Genomic DNA, 19010 nt, shown 5'->3' with positions numbered 1-19010 from the left:
AGTCCTCTTAAAACGCGACACGCCTCTTACCGCTTCATAAGCCGACGCGACGTTGGCCAACCGAAAAAGCAGTCCGACCCCCCGACTCATTCGCTCCTCTCAATTCACTTGCAGCCCCGGAGAATCAACGGCGACTATGTTGTGTCGGGGCTCAATATCGAGGCTCGATCATCTATACGGGATGGACAGTACCTTGCCAGTCGGACTCTTCGTTGCTTCTTCTTTTTTCCCTCTTTCTTGAAGAAATGGATGCGTCGAAGCCGGTCGATGTACGTTTACCCAATATGTGAAAATTCCTTCTTACTATTCCTCACATTTTCATTTGCCGTTAAACGTCCACATGCCCTTCCGATTATAGTAGACGCTCCCGGCTGTTTCTAATTAATTATTCTGCCCGCATTGAATTTGCTCGCCACAGTATCGCCACAGCACTTGAGCATCATGTTATTTTTACATCAAATATGAAAAATTCAATGTGTACCTCTTTAGCTGAGAATTTTTAAAGTCGTGCTTTGTCGATAATTAACACCCACGAGTGTTTCATTTTAATTGGTTAAAGGTTATTTGGTGTTCAATATTATTGAACAATGTTTTATTTGTAGCTCATTATTTTCTTACTCATAATATTTATTTCCTATCTTATTTAATCGTCTAGTTAACGTGCATTAGCAATAAGAATTACTATTATAATAAAATAAAAAACAATTCGATGAATTGCTTCGATGATTTAATTACGAGAAAAATGTTTATTATTCAAGCGTAATAATTCCAATTACTTAATATTTGTGCCTAATTATGTGATCATCTTGTAATACCTACATGCAAGTCACATAAATCATATTACATACGATTATTCAACGTTGGTTTATTTATCATCTAAGTCTAAAATCATGATTTTGCATTTTAATCGTACTACAGTGATACCATCAGTTGCATTTATCTTATTAATTTATTTATAATAATTAAAAGAATAATAAAATAGAATATATTACTATCAGAAAGAAATTAAGCATCTATAAATAATGTTTAAACTCAAATGGAATTTAATACGATTATTTTAAAGTTTAGCGTACTTTTCCTTCAACTATCTAAAGATATTCTTAACGACATACTACGTGTTAATTAAACTCATCAATAAATTAGAATAATGTGCAATAAAAATTTCTCAATTATATAACAATAAGAGTTTTCTATTCCTCTCCGTGCTTTGAAACGAATTATCTCGAAAATTTTTTACGGTAAAATCTCTTTCTGCTTCTAATGACATTATCAAATAAGTGTAAATCACTTCGCTTTCCGAGTATGCATCCAAGGGGGTGGCAATCGTACTGCCACCATCAGTTTTCCATCTGCCCCGATAGTCTTTTCTTTAACATTTCAATACCTTCGACATTGATCTTCTTGTATCCTGGTATGGCCACTTTGACTCGATCGATCCACTTCATCACGTTTTTGTATTTAATAATATTGAAGCCAAAAGCCTGTTGCGAGAAAGTTCATTTGTAATCATCAATGAAATATTTGAGTCTCCATCCAATAAACATTAATCAAATACTTTTTTTGTTAATTAATTTGCATGATTCTTAATTTAAAATAATTGCATAGAGTATTAATTTTGACGAAAACAAATATCACATTAATAATCGTAGGATTTAAAGGATTTGTAAATAAATGAAATAGATTTTTTTTTTTTTTTAAATTTCGAGTATTTTTTTAAATGTAACTATCTTTTAAAAAAATCACGGCAATCCTCCATCATTCAAATTAATAAGAATAGATATGAAATTTTTATGGTTTCTTAGTTAAAAAATGGATTTGTTGTGAGTTTGTTTTAAAGCCTCGCTAGCATTACAGTGTCCTTAACATTAACATGCCAATAGATTCAGGCTATTCGAGACGGTAATGATTTGCACAAGGATTACTAAAAATTCGTATTTTCTTTGGATTAGCCTGCGTGCACCGTATAATCGCGATTGTTACCTCGGCGGTTGTCACCGTAGTTATTATCGAGATGTCAGCTATGGTCAAATTCCGACCTGCCACGTAATCCTGGCTTTCGACCATTCTGTCTAGAATTCCAAAAGCCTCCTTCAATTTCTCGTATCTCTCGGCTGAAGGCGTTTCTTCTAGCTTAAATATTATCGGGAACTGCAATTTTTGAAAGACAAAAAAAAGAAGAAAGCTTTTTACGTTTGTCGGTTTAAACTCAGGAATGCGACACACAATGTAACATAACAGGTGTGACTTATCACTACATTATAATGAAGAAAATCTTAATACGGGAAATGGACAATAAACTGTAGGATAAATCTTTATAACTGAGAATTATTTTTGTTTTTAGAATTTAAATACTTCATCATTCCCTTAGTTTTAATATATAAAACAAATTATTAAGAATCTTTAATTGGGCAAACAACTAGCTAAATAGGGTATTTGACTTTTCAATGAATTAGATTTATTGATATTTAGTACATGTTTATTGTGTCAAATTCTATCATAATTATAAGTTTGCGAAAATAATAAATATAACGTTGTTTTTACAATTTGTTAAATAAATTGAAGTATTTGAAATTTTATTTTATGCCCACTTTTTAAACCGTTGTACTACAAATATATATTATCATCTATAACATGATAATTTCCTGATGATATAATTTCTCAATTGTTTACACATTTTTTGAATTTTGTAATAACTTATATTACTGACAAATTATAAAAAAAATTAATATTTATTTAAAGTGCTCAATAAAAAGTAAAAATTAAAATTATTGCTAAGCGTCTGATTACTACAATTATTTTTTTATCAATCATCTTATTAATAAAGTCCCTTGTAAATTTTATTTATCTTTTCAATCAAATGCTTTATAATCAATTTATTCGATTAATAATAAAGAGAACTCCTGATATTCGATTCAATAAGTCCCATAGCATTTGTAAAAATTAAAAAAAAAGCAACTGAATCCTGCAATATTATGTAACAGAACTAATGATACGCACTTTCGGAAAATTGCGTTCTCAAAAAATAAAAGTTCAGAGATTTTCGAAATTATTATGCGTCATAGCGAGCAATTAATTCGGTTAGCTTGTTAGATGAAATAGTAGTCATACGTAATATTGTTCTATGCTTCTGAAGAGTTTGCCAATATCGAAATGGAGCGCGAGATTGACGAGTGCACGTCCACAAGGATCTGACGGAAGAATCCTCGAATTATTTTTCCCGTACTTGTCCACCAAGTAAATCATTATCGCTCGGCTGTAATAAAGCAGAATCATTATTGTGGTTATTAATATTACAAAACCGTTTCACCGTCATGTAAAAATGTGACACTTTAATTAGTTCTTGTATTCGCGTGCGTGCTCTTATTTAAGCAAGAAAAGAAAAAAATGAATAAAGATAATAACTCGGAACTTATGCAAGTACGCCGGATGATTACTAATCCCATCATTAACAATTGAGCTGTATTGTCCGATTGCGTGAAATGCTTGAAAATCTTGTCTTCTTTAAAGGAATGTATGAAAAAAAGAATGAAAATAAAACTTATTTCTCGCTTAGGCTTATTTCAATAAGTCTTTGGTAATTATTGTTATTATTATTATTATCATCATCATCATCATCATCATCATCATCATTATTATTATTATTATTATTATTATTATTATTATTATTATTATTATTATTATTATTATTATTATTATTATTATTATTATTATTATTGCTCAAAAGAAATATGCAAAATTGCGTGTTATTAATTTAAATGCAATTCTTTAGGATATGCGTAAAGTGCGTCGTTATGCCTTAAGCTTATGCCATCTCTGCTTTACAGTAAAACTACTGATATCCTATGATGGTAAGAACAGTTTCTATTATATCGATTAGTAATGACAAACAGTACTAACCTTTCGGCAAGTTTAAGATCCCCATCCACAAGAATTGGTATTTTCTTAGCAGAGTTTATCTAAAATAATTACGATGTTTGAAATATATATTTGACATTGCTATGAACGTGATTTATTGTAAGTGAAAAAATTTGTTAAATGAGAGTACCGTTTCGAATTCCTGAGTTAACTGTTCGCCTTTTAAAGTATCGATGCAATTGAGTTTTAACGAGAGGCCAAGATATTCTGCGGTCATTCTAACAGCGCGACTTGGTGGGCTAAACTGATTATAGTATAATTCCATTATATTAACTGAATGAATTATTAATTATGATTAATCTTAGACGAATAATCAGTTTATTTTATAATATACTGTTGTCAAGAAAGGACTGCGATGTACTGACGACTCTTACTTTTTTGCCTTTACAGTTGATTTGTAATAGTCAATACTTTTCAATGTCATGCATTAGTCTATAGCATGGATCAGAGTCAGGTATTTTTCATATTTATGTACATACATAGAGAGAAAGAGAGAGAGAGAGAGAGAGAGAGAGAGAGAGAGAGAGAGAGAGAGAGAGATGTATATTCTATACCTTAGTTCTTTAATTCAAGTATAATATAGGTCATGGAATAATTCATATTCTTAATTCCAGAATTGAATATTGAAAATAAATTGTTTGAAATTTTATAAAATACAGATTTTGTTATATTACAATAAATTATAACATACTAAAAATTGATATTATAATTATAAATTTAGTTTCTTAACATTTTTGTAAATCAAAATAAAATCTATAAAAATATGTTTCGATTTAAAGAAATCGATTAATTCTAATTAGTATATATTGATATTAAAAATCGATTAAAATTATTATGTACACACACACACACACACACACACACACACACACACACACACACACACACACACACACACACACATATATATATATCTATATTAAAACTTATTACATTTTTGTACTATGATATAGCTCAGATTATTGACAAATATTTGTTGACAGAATTTTTCAAATATAGATTATAATTATTTGTCACTTACGGATATAGATATTATTAAATTAATAAGTACACTATAAATTTCATCATGAATTAAAAATTCTCATACACACGTTTTAGTTCCCTAATTTTATAATTGAATTATTAACAAAATTATTACTTTACTAGATTCATTTTTAAAATTTTGAATAAAAAACTTTAAATATTTTTCAAATTATTATTACAATTAACATAACTTACCTTTTTAATTATAATTACCAATAATATTAGAGTTAGCATTTAATAATTTCTTCTTGTTATTCTTTTTCTCCTTATTATTATTATTATATTTTTAATTTAACATATGCAATTAATATTACATTAAAGTATACAATATTAATTACGAGATACCAAAATAAGTATATTTTTACAAAACATTTGTTATAACAATTAATTAATATAAGACATTAATCTTATTAATGCGTAAAATTTTACTTATTCTTTAAAAACTGTACAAAAGCTTTGTATTCTTTTAATCCACTTTCATTGATTTCTTTATATTTAGGAACTTCAGATTGTAGTTTTTCGAACCATCTTGTAACATTCGGGTATTTACTCATGTCATAGTCAAATATCTGAAAATAATTTATTTTTATTTTAAAAGAAGTAAATATTATGAATTTTGATTATTAAATTTTTGAGTATTTAAATATATTAAGTATTTGAAAAATAAATATATTGAGTATTTGAATATTTTAATATTTTGAGTATTTAAATTTTTATTATTAGCCCCGTTCTGTTTATTGAAGGAATCGAAAAGATTAGATATATACTTGAAACTTTAATTTTTTTATGTGTATCTTTTCTCAATAATTGTCTAAAGTATAATTTTATGCCCTAATATCCACATTTTATGTGACTTATTGTACATATTTTCATCTATACTATAAGTATTGATAATCAGAAAATTTATATAATTTATAATATCACTCTATCAAGATTTTTTAAATTCTAATACTTAAATGTTATTTAAGATAAGACTAATCAATCTGCTTTTAATATATAAATTGATATGAGCATTAGGCAACTACGGATGAACAGGATCGTGTCAATGTTTAAAAGCTCGCGACGCTCGATCAACGTTTACATAAAATAATGACACATCGTAAGAGCGCAAATATTTAAAGCAGCGGCTATATGAATTATGACAAGGGCAAGTCGAGGGCTTTGTTAAAAAAAAAAAAAAAAAAAAAAAAAGTGCCTTTGAGTGAAATTTTCAATGATCTTACTAATTCAACAGAGGGACACGTTACAAAAACAGATGCGGAAGCCGTCGCGCCTACATATTGGCACCCGTTATATAAATATATGCAAGTATCTCATATAGAAGCAATTCGAGTTAACTAAAATACATAAAATATTTTTGAGATATGAAAGTGATCGGCGTAAGTGCCCAGTAAAGTATATTATTTATTTCTAATGCCTTACTTAAACACTTGAGAAACTCAATATTTCAAGTCGATATTAGATCAGTTGAATTTTTCATATCTTGCTTTATTTATCGCTTTTTAAATGATATTTTGCGTTAAAACTAATTTACCGTATAGTTAGAAACAGAAGTAAGTATAACAATGTCAGCTACTGTGATACTTTTTCCAGCTACGTAGTTCTCATTGTCAAGAAATAGATCGAGATATTTAAACGCCTGTTCCATTTGCTGAACCTTCGTTTCATCTGCTTTTTTCCCAAGTAGTAAGGGCAGTATCTAAATAACAGTAATTGTTAATTTATATACATATTTTATGTATATTTTTTTTTTTTTTTTTGTTCTTTTGTTTTAATAAATACTTACATAATAATCGACAAAAGGTTGATATAAGGTTCCGAAGTCAAAGTATAGACGTTGATTTACAATTGCGCGTTGTTTTGGATTCTTTGGATACAGTGAATCATTTTTAGCATATTTTTCAATCAAGTATGTACAGATGGCCCGGCTAACAGATAATCACTTTAATGTTACATGCGCCATGTAGTTTAAGATTAATTATTTTTGTTATAAGGAAACACTCGTTTTTTTCTTTGTTAAAAATAATTTTATGGGATAGTTGTATATATTGAAACCGTTTGTACAAAGTGATTTGTTCCAAATAAAAACCAAGTTAGCCCATAATTTGTCATCATTTTAATTTTCATATTAATAAAAACCACTTTTATAATTTTTCAATAATGAGTCTATTTCAATATATTATTATTATTATTATTATTATTATTATTATTTTTATTTTTTATTAATTATCTCGAATAATATATGAGACGTTTTATAACGAATAATATTGAATAGAATCAGATATAATAAGAATGTAATGAAAACTTATAGTCTCTAAAAAGTACTGTTATGCTTAGTTATTATATAAATAATTAATATTAAATATACTAAATAATAATTGTCGTAATACTAATAAGATAAAAATACACAATATATGCAGCTATTATAAAGAGGAAAATTTCCTTTCAATGACACTTACAATTTTATTTTATTTTGTCCTTTACTAATTAAATAATAATTAAATAATAGTTAAATGCCGAATTTAAAATACAAAGTTCTTCAAGAGAATAAAAATTATTCTTCATATTACTGAAATAATAATCCTATAATTACCAAAATACTTTTTCAAATTATACAGGCTTAATATTGTAAATAAATGAACCATAATAAAGTGTTTATTATATTATATATATATATATATATATATATATATATATATCAAGTAGATTGATTCTTAGAATATTCAAAGTGGTAATGGATATCCTTGAACATAATTTCTTAAATTATAGCTTTTAGTTATTATTGTTCAATGATGTAAAGCTCATGAAAAATTTTCTTACTCATCTAGTGTTTTAATGGAATAATAACTAGTTTAATATCTAGCAATTATATAAACAACCGTATTTAAATTTTTATATAAGAAATGCTATATTACCTTTCCCATAGATAAAATCCGTTATCATCCATAGTAGGTACAGTGTGTTGAGGATTCATCTGTAAACATAGGACACTTATTTGTAAGTTTTTGCATGTCCTTGGGAGATGATGAAATGGGAGGGGCACTTCAAGGCCACATTACTAAATGGCTTTAGTAAATCTACAAATATTTTGAAGCCTTACAACTTCCTGTAAATTCAATGAATTGTTTGATTTTTTGACACTCTATTTAGACAAAGCAATATGCGTATTGATTTGCTCTGTCCATAATAATATATCGATTGACGATTACCAGCAATAATATAGAACATATAATGTATATTTACGTATCTTATGAAACTTTTTAAACGTACAAGATAAGATGGCTTTAAATAATTGTTTTAAATATAAATTTTGTATATAAACCAAATTAAATAATGATATTACTTTAATTCTATAAGTGCTATATTAATTAAATCTGTATTAATTATTGCAAGTACCATTTAAATATAATAGTATTATAGTAGTACTATTTCTTTTGAAAAAATCGATTGTGTATTATTAAATTGGTAATTAAAAATTATTATTTATTACTATGTATTGTTCATTATTAAAACAATTTAATTATAAAAATATAATAATGAAAATCTTATTGTAATAATTTTAATTAAAAAATTAAATCCACTAAAGAAAATTAAAGTTAATTATCAATTACAGTTTTATAATAGTTATATAATAGCTATGTTATGTGATTACAGGATTTCATATTTATTATTGTATTTTGCTGCCGTACTAGTTGTACATTTAATGTACATTAATACATTTAATTTATAGTATAACATATAACATATTACAGCCAATTTCCCTAATATTTTTAAAAACAACAAAATAGAATAAACAATGATAAAAATATAATATTAATATTTCGACTGTGTTTGCGTGTTTTGACAAAATGCATAATTTCTAGGCAATATCAATAAACATCTTTTTTAACAGATATACATTAAGTTGGCGTTAGTGGCTTTTATTGTAAAAAGGTTTCCAAACTTTGAAAATTTAATAAATATTATAATAAATTTTATTGTAACCATGTAATGTATGTTAGATGCCAATGAAAAAAACTTTTATTATCCTCAGCATAATAAATATAAATTTTACTTTTTACTTTAACAAGATAATAAATAAACATGTATTTCTATAATTTTATATTGTAGTTTTACCTTAACGAATTCTGGCTTGTAATGATCTTTTGCTAGTAGATTGGTAACTTTAAGTTCAAGATTAACTCCAATAGAAGCTGCGACCAAACGAACAGCACGACATGGTCCACTTGCAGGAATTTGGTATAATGTAACTACCATTTTCAAGTCTAAATGACAGAGAAAAATTATCTATCGAGGCGTATTAAACTATTAATATAAAATATCATTTAATTATTTGTCATATTTGATTTTCAACGTGAATGTTACAATGCAAGAATTCACGATCGTAGTTTCAAGTATTTTAAATTCAAATTAAATTATAAAGACTAATTATAACATAAATTTTATGAAATTAAAGAAGATATGGATATTTATAGTGATGTTGATATCGAAAATTGAAAAATATAAGAAAAGTAATAAATACGCTCTCTCAACTCTAGTCAATTCATCAATACCATCTTACAAAATTTCAACTTTGATTAAATTAATTATAAAGTTCCAGAAAATATTCAAAGTGCTTTCAACGTTTATAAAGATACATAATTATTGTAAAATACAAATACTCAGCCTATAAGAAGCATACATGCATCTTATAGACGTGATTATAAGAATTCTTATTAAATAATTTACTTGATTTCTATAAATTATTATACTGATTATTATTACTACTTATCATAAATATGTTATATTACAGTTAATTGGTTATTGGATATTATTTATCATTTTCGGCACAAAAGTTAAATGTAATTTGAAATTGGACATAAGTTTTTTGGGCGCCTGTAAGATGAGATAATAAACAGATCTCATTACTATTAAATTTAATTCTTATTAATATTTAATGTGTAAATATGTATATACAATTTTTCTCACTATAGAGAGTCAAATAATTATTAATTATAGACATACTAAAAAGCATTGACAAAAATATTATCAATGAATTAATATAATCATTATAATCACTTTTAAAATGTAAAATTCACCACTTTAATTGTTGAAATAATTTTTATTCGAATATATTATAAAATCAAATTATTGGAAATTTACTAAATTTAAGATGCTCACACTTTAAAAGTCACCGACTGTCTGGCACTACGAGTTGGACAAGAGTAGGTTATAAACTCCAATGGAAATGATAACCTTGCAGCTACTTTAGTACACATTCTTCAACATATCGTATTTGTCAAAAGAATATAATTTTTTTTATATTCAGCTGATTGAGATGATGAAGTGATGATAAGAAGAAAGATGAAACTTACAAATATTATTAAATGGACGTTTATCAAATCAAATCGATTCTAAATAATAAAATTTGAATATCATTATAATGTAAGATAAATTTTCTATTATTTTCGATTCATAAGGAATATCCAATATGAAATTTAACAAACTAATTTAATTTTTATTCTTTGTATCATTGTTTAATTCAATATTCAATACTATCATGACCATTCATTGTTTTCCTAAGGCTAAAATTTAAATTCAAGTTTAGATTATTTTAAGTAAATTTGAGAAATTTTTTTTGGCTTTTGAAATTTATATTCAACTTTTTTTCTTCTTCAGAACTTAATAATTCCTTTCAGTTGATTCACTATATGATTTGTTGAATATTTATAATTTATTTTGGTCAATACTTTATGGCTTAATATTATTTATGTATATAGTAATATATTTTTGCACATTATATTTCATTGGGTTATTATTATTATTATAGAAATTAATTAGTCGAGAGCAGACATTTTCTTTATAAAATTTGATTCCGGTGATCGTATATTGCATGTCGTTGTACTATTCCCACTATTATATATAATTCCAAGTTTCAGTGTCACATTCTTGATCAGTACAATCATTATCTATTTTAATACACAACTAATTATACGATTTATCTCCTACCATTTAATATATTGATATTATATATTTAAAAAAAAAATCCATTCTCAAACTGTGATTTGAATAACATATTTGATAAATATGCTCAAATAGAGTATACATTAATTTTACATTATATTAATTATACAATAAATTTTTAACAAATGCTTTGTATTACGTATTTACACTTATACATGATTATCACTCAATTAATTCAAGTATTTTAAATAAGATTAAATTATTTTTCAAAATTTTTGTAATTATTAAATACACTGCATTATAAATTTTTGATTTTTTATATTCAATTCCTAAATGATATACCATCTTTTAATTTTAATCAGTTTTTAACAATAAACTATAATAAAATTTTTTATATTTTTTATTTTATAACAAATAACATATTTTTATAAAAAGAATGAGAGAATTTTATTATACTTTAAGGAAGTCTTTATATTTGATAATGCAAGTAAATAAATAATTAATGAAAAATTTTTGCCGTGGAAAACATATAGAAGTTCGTAAAAAAAGTGCTCTACCTTAACGGGTTTTTTCTTCGTAATTATTTTTAACTATTTTTTATATTTTAGATGTCGTTCGCTTATTTTGTTTCATCAATACATTTTAGTGTATTTGAAATACTTATATTAAAATTCGCTTACTATTCTAAAACGATTTTATTTTATATGTACATATAAAATAAAATATATTCCCTATAATAAAATATCATGTGCGATAGATTGTCATACAAACATCAGAGGCTTTTGAAGACTTAACGGTAAATTTTTCTTGTTTGCAAAATCGTTGAACTTATGCAATTTGTGAATGAATATGCAGACAAGTATCATGAGAGTTCGAAAATTGCATGTATATAATAAATATATCATTGATAGTTTAATAATGAAAGTATTACATCGAATAGATCATAAGATTTTTCATTCCTGATTTGGCTATATTTTAATTTTTTATCAAATGTTATCAGTTTGAGATTACAAGAAACTGAGAAATCGTGGGTATTTAATAACAAGCTCAGTTTTATTGTTTTTATTAAATGTGAGAATAATAGTTTGATTTATTTGATAAATGATATATGATATATATATATATATATATATATATGTATGTATGGTGAAGAGCATTATGTATTTATATAAAGAAGTAATCAAATTGGTGGAAATGGACTGTATGTATATATAAACTAACAGATTTTGCGTATGTTTTGATGATAGCCTTATATGATTATATAAGTAAATTCTATTAAATATTCGTTAAAAATAATTTTTTTTTTTATTATTTAATATAATAAAATATAAGCTTAGGTATCTAAACAAATATTGTATCCAAGATATTATCTATACGTAGATACATATTTTTAGAATCAATTATTAATAAATTATTTTGTTGTGTTTATTCTTACGAAGTTAAAATAAGTTTAATATTTTTATCATACAGATATTTAATAAATAAAATTTTATTATAAATACTTTAATAACACTATAATTATTAGATAGTCTGTTATAAATAACTTTTCCTGACAGTTTGTACCGTACTTTATTTGTATTTGTTTATGATTGTGAAAATGTAAGCTCCTTCTTTATACTAATTCACATATATACATACACCCACACCCATATATATGCAATGTTAGTGTCATGTATACACATGTAAAAAATTTCTTAAATCCCTATTTATTAATATTGGATATTAAATAATAACTTCTTCATTTTTCGTTTTATCGAATTAGATATATGTAACAATAAATAATAATAAAAAAAATTTTTTTTTTAAACATTATTTTTATTTATCGTGCAAAATTTTGAATAAAAAATAATAAAATTTCTTTAACAATTATAATACGGTGTTATAAATTTAATAAATAAGTATCTGAGCAAGTAATAATAACATTTAGCTGTGAATCCTTCACTTCTTTAATTTATCAATTAATTCTTTAAATGCCCTTAAGCCTTCTCCATTAATTTCTTCGTACTTTGGTGCCTCAGATTTTATCCTTGCCATCCAAGCGGATGTATTCTTATATTTACTTATGTCAAAGTCGACAACCTGAAAAAATTTACGATTTACAATTTAGATTTTTAAGATGCTGAATGTCATCATGACTTATTAAGATAAATAATACTAGTATAATAAATTTTTTACGATCAAACATACAGTTATTTACAATGATATAATTAAAACGATATTAATTTTATTTATTAAATTTTTATTGTAATTATGTATTAATAAATTCAATGCATAATCTCAATAGACAATGTGTAAATTTTACTTTTATGTAAAATTAATTCAAACAAGTATATACACTAACACAGAGAGAGAGAGAGAGAGAGAGAGAGAGAGAGAGAGAAAGAAAGAGAGAGAGAGAGAGTATATAAATGAAAGTAATATTCTTTATTATTTTTCAAATTATATGTTAATAAAATATAAACTCGAAAATGCAAATATATTTTTTTATATATAACAGATAAAAAGCAAATATTTTTGTTGTAATTTTATAATACATTTTTATAAAACGTTATATATATTATGGTACCTCAAAGTTAGAGACTGAAACTGCGAGTACAAGATCGGCAAGAGTAAGATTATCTCCAGCGGTGTAATTCTGATTCTCAAGGAATTTCTCTAGATATTCCAAGGCCTCGTGTATTTTACTAACTTTCTCTGGATCCTCGGGTGCTCCAGCGAAAAGTTGTGGGTACTGACGAATATTTTTATTAAATTTACATACTTTCAATAAGTTGGAAAGTATTTTTTCTATAGTATCATTATAAATATTACTCACATAATTCTGAGCGAATGCTTCATATAATGTTCCCATATCAAAATATAAGCGTTGATTTATAAGTGCACGCTGGTTTGGATCCTTCGGGTAAAGGGAATCATCTTTACCATACTTCTCGACTAAGTACATACAAATGGCTCGACTGGAACGATAAATTGTTTCTATTATTAATTTTTACATTAAATAATATAGAAATAAAATTTTTTAAATTATTCCCTAGCTACTTAAAAACATGTCAGCTACATTTTCCCTATAATGTAATTGAAAATAGCAGTTTAGCTTAAATTTATAAATAATGCTGTTTAATTAATGTGAAAGCATCGTATTTAATTGGATTTTACTTTTGTAAATTGATCAAATTATAAATAATATTTTAATTTAATTCTCTTTTTTAAGTGGTACTATACCAATATACTATATGTTGTTTAATAAGAATCGTCCCTACGTATTTCACAATATTTTAACAATGTTCAGTCTTGCGACAGTGGATCATTCTCATTTTTCATCCCAATTATAAGAATCTTGTATTTGAAATACGTATTTAGATATAATTGTTAAAGCCACGAGGATATAGTACATTACCTTTCCCATAGGTAAAAGCCATTATCGTCCAAGGTAGGTACGGTGTGTTGCGGGTTCATCTGTAAGAACGAAATAAACATGTCTCGTTAGGTAATATCTATGACGCATAAGCGAGTTGATGAGCGATAGTAACATAATCAAATAGAAGGTCAGTTTGAGAATGTGCAGAGTCATTTTCTTCTTTCTAGCCTCAATTTTATGCGGCTTATTTATTTTTTTTCTCCGTATTGTACACGTTGTATTTCAGTATTGATTGGATATTCGATTTTTTGTTACGAATCGATCGCCAGTCTTCAATAACATCGGTGCATAAAAAAGTTTCCAGCGTATTCGTGCTTGACGTTGCATGCACTGTTCAAATCTTTCGAATTATATATACTTTATGCATATTTATGATAAATGCAGCTATATATTTATGGACGATCTATACATAATATCATTGCGTTTTAATTTATCGCAGCAATGAAGCAAAAATTCGATGGCAAAAATGATAAACGCACAAGAACATGATTCTATTACGTTCAACACTGTAGCTGAAAACAAAAAAATAAAAAAATACAAAAGCCTCTTCAAGTTATTTTAATTATTAATCCAACCATGACACACATAAGAGGTATTATTACAGCTATTATATAAAAAGTATACTTTATACGTATGCAACATGACAGAAGAATTCCAAAACGACGAGTTCCATGAATGTGTTAATTGAATGCACAATTGTTGAAATAATACACTGTACTGTACTTGCCTTGAGGAATTCCGGCTTCAGTTGCTCTTTGGCCATTAGATTGGTCAATTTCAGGTTGAGATCGACGCCAACTGCGGCAGCAACCAAACGAACCGAACGACATGGTCCACTTCCGGGAACGTAATACAAATCAATGGACATTTTCAATTCTGAAGCAAAAAATTATTGGCCATAATGAACGATGTTTTGAAAAAAAAAATATCTTGCATTTAAGCTAAAATGTACCATACCAAATTAGAGCTCTCGTTGTTTAAATTATAAAAGTCTTTATATTTAAGAACAGTTTTATAATTATTTTTATAATGGCTTTTACCATGCTAGTACAAAAAAACCTTTTGATATATAATTTTGTAAATATATACGAATACCGAATTTCATAAATGCATAAAGTCAAGTTAAACCCAATTGATGTAATTTTCTGAATAGCTTTAGTTTGTAATTTTATACATAATAATTAATATAATTAAGTAAATTCGATCCGCTTATTGATATGTGCGTAAAAAAAAATCTTTATTGGTCCACCTACGTTTTATTGCCTTAATATGAAACTTATTAATATGTAGTGTGATCGATGAAGGAATTAAAATCTATAACCAATAAATGACGAAAGTCAGGAAATGAAGTTCTTTTTTTTTTTTTGTATCTCACGCAAGTACGGGGAAGTGGTTCTGACGTAACCATTCGGATATGGGAGCGGTTAATGCACTTTCGATTTGCGTAAGCATTAAATACATTCCTCTCATCACATCGATTTTGTAATTTAGAATTTACTTTACAATTATTTGTTTCAACGGCTTAATGTTTTTAAATTACATTAGTCCAACTCCAACTCTTTATTAGCAATTTTTCAGCACGAAACGTTCAGCAGTACAATTCAAAGTGTATGACAAGTTTTCATTTGGTGCCGGTTGAATAAAAAAAAAAAAAAATAAATAAATAAAGAAGTGGCAGTAGCTAAAATCTAAAAACGTAATTTTTTAATGATAATGCTGCGTGTAATAAGCGTACGAGTGTCCTTGATGAAATGCTAGCGAGTACGGATTCGCGTGGCGCATTCAACTTTCAATCGCAATAGAACAGCAAGCAGTATATGTCTCGCAGCGGCGCCTACCTAGGAATGTATCAAGGATTTATGGGGTCGTCGTTGTCGCGAGTCACTCCATTTCACATAGTGCGCATGCGTAACCACCTACGACTTGGTTTACGATCTGGCGGTCGGTGCACTTAAAAGCACATCACGAGGACTGTCGCAAACGCCTGATAGTTCGGGCATTGGGTGCTAACGGCACCTGAAGTTTCTGATCAATAATAGATATCGGAGTATATTATCGTTTGAATCTTGCTTTATTATGTCTGAAAAGAGCTGTCATATGAAAAGTTGACACAATATTGCATTAAAAATGTAATATAATTTCACGGTTAAATGCCGGTGGCTTTAAAATTGTAAAATACGTTAAAGTTTATGACCAAATATTTTGTATTTCATTATGTATATTATGATAGAATCATTTATGTTACGAATAAATTGAATATTTTATTCCAAAATATTTCCAAGAATTTTTATGTTATGGTCAATATTTGAATTTTATAATAATGGAAATGTTAATTTAAATTGTATTTCATATTTTCCGAAACATGATTTATTGGCCTAATAATTCAAAATTTATAGTTCCAAAGCTGTTCTCGATGTTATATTTTTGTTATGACACGGAATTGGATTAATGTTACTATGGAGACTACATGATTATGCATTTCACATGTTTACTTATTCGATAATTGTCTTTTCTCACTTTAACGACAATGATTTTATTTCGAAAGTTTCTCAAATTCGAGTATATTCATACATTAATATGAAAATCGCTTAAAGATCGAATAAGATATTTTCGACGAATCGTTCGCTCGTATAAATAAACGTTGAGTGGTCGGAAATTGCAGAAATTATGAGAAATAGAAGGATGATAACACATACTGAATCTGGAAACAATTAGATAATATATTTTCAAATGAAAAAACCAGTATTCATTATTGACAAATATAATTGTCTTTATAATATATATCATAGCAAACTACATTACATACTAATTCTCAACAATTTGGGATTTTCAAATATATGAAAACAGTACTTTATGTATAATCATTTTTTCATACTTTTGGATATTTCTGTGTTTGAATTTCATAGTTTAAATATCTTCTGTACTTTTATACACCATGAACAGAAATACATAAAAATAAATACTACCAAGTAAATATAAATATATTTGTACGTAACTGTATGTAACCGTAAATTAATTTAAAATAGAATTTTTATTGCAAACAACTTTTTCTTTGTTTTTTTTTTTTTTAATCAAATGTAATTTTAATACTTAAATTCAATGAATTAATTTGTCTTGAATCAGTGAATAATAATTTACACGATACAATAAATAGTAGCATTTTTTTTACTGATTATTTTTTCAGAGATATTATAGCGATATCAGTTGTTTTTAATGAAATCGAATTACTATATTTAATTGTTAATTATTCAAATTCAAATATCAATTTGATGATTATTAAAAAATCAGCAATTATTGCATAAATATTTCCGTTTGTTAAATATATTAATATTTAAATATTAGATATTTGTAATTGTTTTAAAATGTTTGTCGCTAATTAATGAAGATAAATTTCTCCTTAGACTACTCATAAAACAAGCATGAAATTTGTTTTTTTTTTATTTTTTATCTTATTAAAGTTTAAAAATATAATTGTGTGATCTGAATGATATGAAAAAGAGTGTTAAAGAGTCATAGGGCGGGAGTGAGGTAGTTTTGTGGGAGGGGTGGAGGAGCGAGTAAGGGGAAATGAGTGATAGAGAGGCGTGGATGGAGATCATTGGTGAGACGAGAGTGAAATTGAGAGGAGCCTGTAAAACATATTTGTTTAAAGGTCTTGATGCGTATGAAACAAGCGAAACAATCTACACATATAAAGGATAAAAGCAAGCGAGATTCGCACGAGCTCTTACCGAATCATTAGCACTGTAGATAAAGAACTATAAGCGGCTACGCCCAATATAGGACGATATAGCGAATTATGAAATGTAATGGTTACTTACATTTGCTTTGGATAGCTGTGGCGAGGAGACTGCTATTTGTCCGCGGGGGTGAGGGGGGCAAGGAACGATTTACGGACACGTGCGTACGCTCCGAGAGTCGAGGACTAAATAACGTTGCGGCGTTGGCTGCGCCGTCGTTATAAACTCGCTGTTGCCTACCGCGACAGAACGGCACCCACTCGGTAAACCAGACATGCATTCTTTCGACTCTCCTTCCAGTCCTCGGTTCCCAAAGACTCCATTCTGGTCAATTGACTTTCGAGCGAGCTTAGTGGATTTTTGTTCCCGCTTCCGCGTCGTATTTCCAATTGCAATTTTCCACCGTTAAATCGACGTTTTATCAGGTGCAACAGAGCTTTGCTCATAATGGTAATCATTTAGGCACTCGAGCTTTATGAATTCCGCACGAGTACTTTCTAAGGTCTCTTACCGATAATTATAATACTCGTTTGTACGAACTTATTTGTTTAAAGCACGTTTTACAATATCTTAGCTTTCATAGATTCCATTTACGAATATCGAGCTTCGGAGGCTGCATTTTTTTTGTTTTTGTTTTTTTTTTTGTTTAGTAACGCTTAAAGATCTGAAGGTTAACAAAGTAATATATGAATGTTACAATTATTTTTACACGGAACTTTTTTATACTCTTTTGTAACTTAAGTGTCTTTCTCTTTCTCCCTCTCTCTCTCTCTCTCTCTCTCTCTATATATATATATATATATATATATATATATATATAAACAATATGTAAAAATGATAGTAATATGTGGCACGTGTGCTTCAAATATATGAAAAATACTGAAATAGATCATCGTGGAGTGGGTAGAGCCCAGCCATGACTTTCACATGTTTTTATGTTATTTATATACTTGCATAGAGTACGCTAATTT

General features: G+C 27.0%; 2 protein-coding genes across 2 annotated transcripts in view; both read right to left on the bottom strand.

Annotated features, from left to right (window-relative positions):
* LOC105362250 (glutathione S-transferase D7-like) overlaps nt 1-4225 on the bottom strand; it is a 10117-nt gene extending 5892 nt beyond the window's left edge. Inside the window, exons 1-5 of the mRNA XM_011499641.1 lie at nt 4046-4225; nt 3898-3956; nt 3109-3253; nt 1981-2148; nt 1289-1481 (exon numbers count right to left, since the gene is read on the bottom strand). Coding sequence (XP_011497943.1) covers nt 1338-1481; nt 1981-2148; nt 3109-3253; nt 3898-3956; nt 4046-4180 — 651 coding nt within the window. The 5' untranslated portion in view covers nt 4181-4225 and the 3' untranslated portion in view covers nt 1289-1337. The remainder of the gene's footprint in view (nt 1-1288; nt 1482-1980; nt 2149-3108; nt 3254-3897; nt 3957-4045) is intronic.
* A 1101-nt stretch (nt 4226-5326) lies between these two features.
* LOC105362421 (uncharacterized) lies at nt 5327-18194 on the bottom strand. Its single transcript, XM_011499862.1, has 12 exons — nt 18121-18194; nt 15027-15175; nt 14279-14337; nt 13697-13838; nt 13448-13612; nt 12824-12960; nt 10474-10502; nt 9055-9203; nt 7854-7912; nt 6725-6866; nt 6473-6637; nt 5327-5507 (listed from the first exon to the last, which is right to left on the bottom strand). Exons 2-12 carry the CDS (start codon nt 15165-15167, stop codon nt 5364-5366), a joined length of 1332 nt encoding a protein of 443 aa, XP_011498164.1. The 5' UTR covers nt 15168-15175; nt 18121-18194; the 3' UTR covers nt 5327-5363.
* Nucleotides 18195-19010: the final 816 nt, after the last annotated feature.

Source organism: Ceratosolen solmsi, unplaced genomic scaffold (assembly GCF_000503995.2).
Source record: "Ceratosolen solmsi marchali unplaced genomic scaffold, CerSol_1.0 scaffold35, whole genome shotgun sequence".
Taxonomy (NCBI): domain Eukaryota; kingdom Metazoa; phylum Arthropoda; class Insecta; order Hymenoptera; family Agaonidae; genus Ceratosolen; species Ceratosolen solmsi.
Note: the sequence above shows the minus strand (reverse complement) of the source record. Positions and strands in the feature narration are given on the sequence as shown.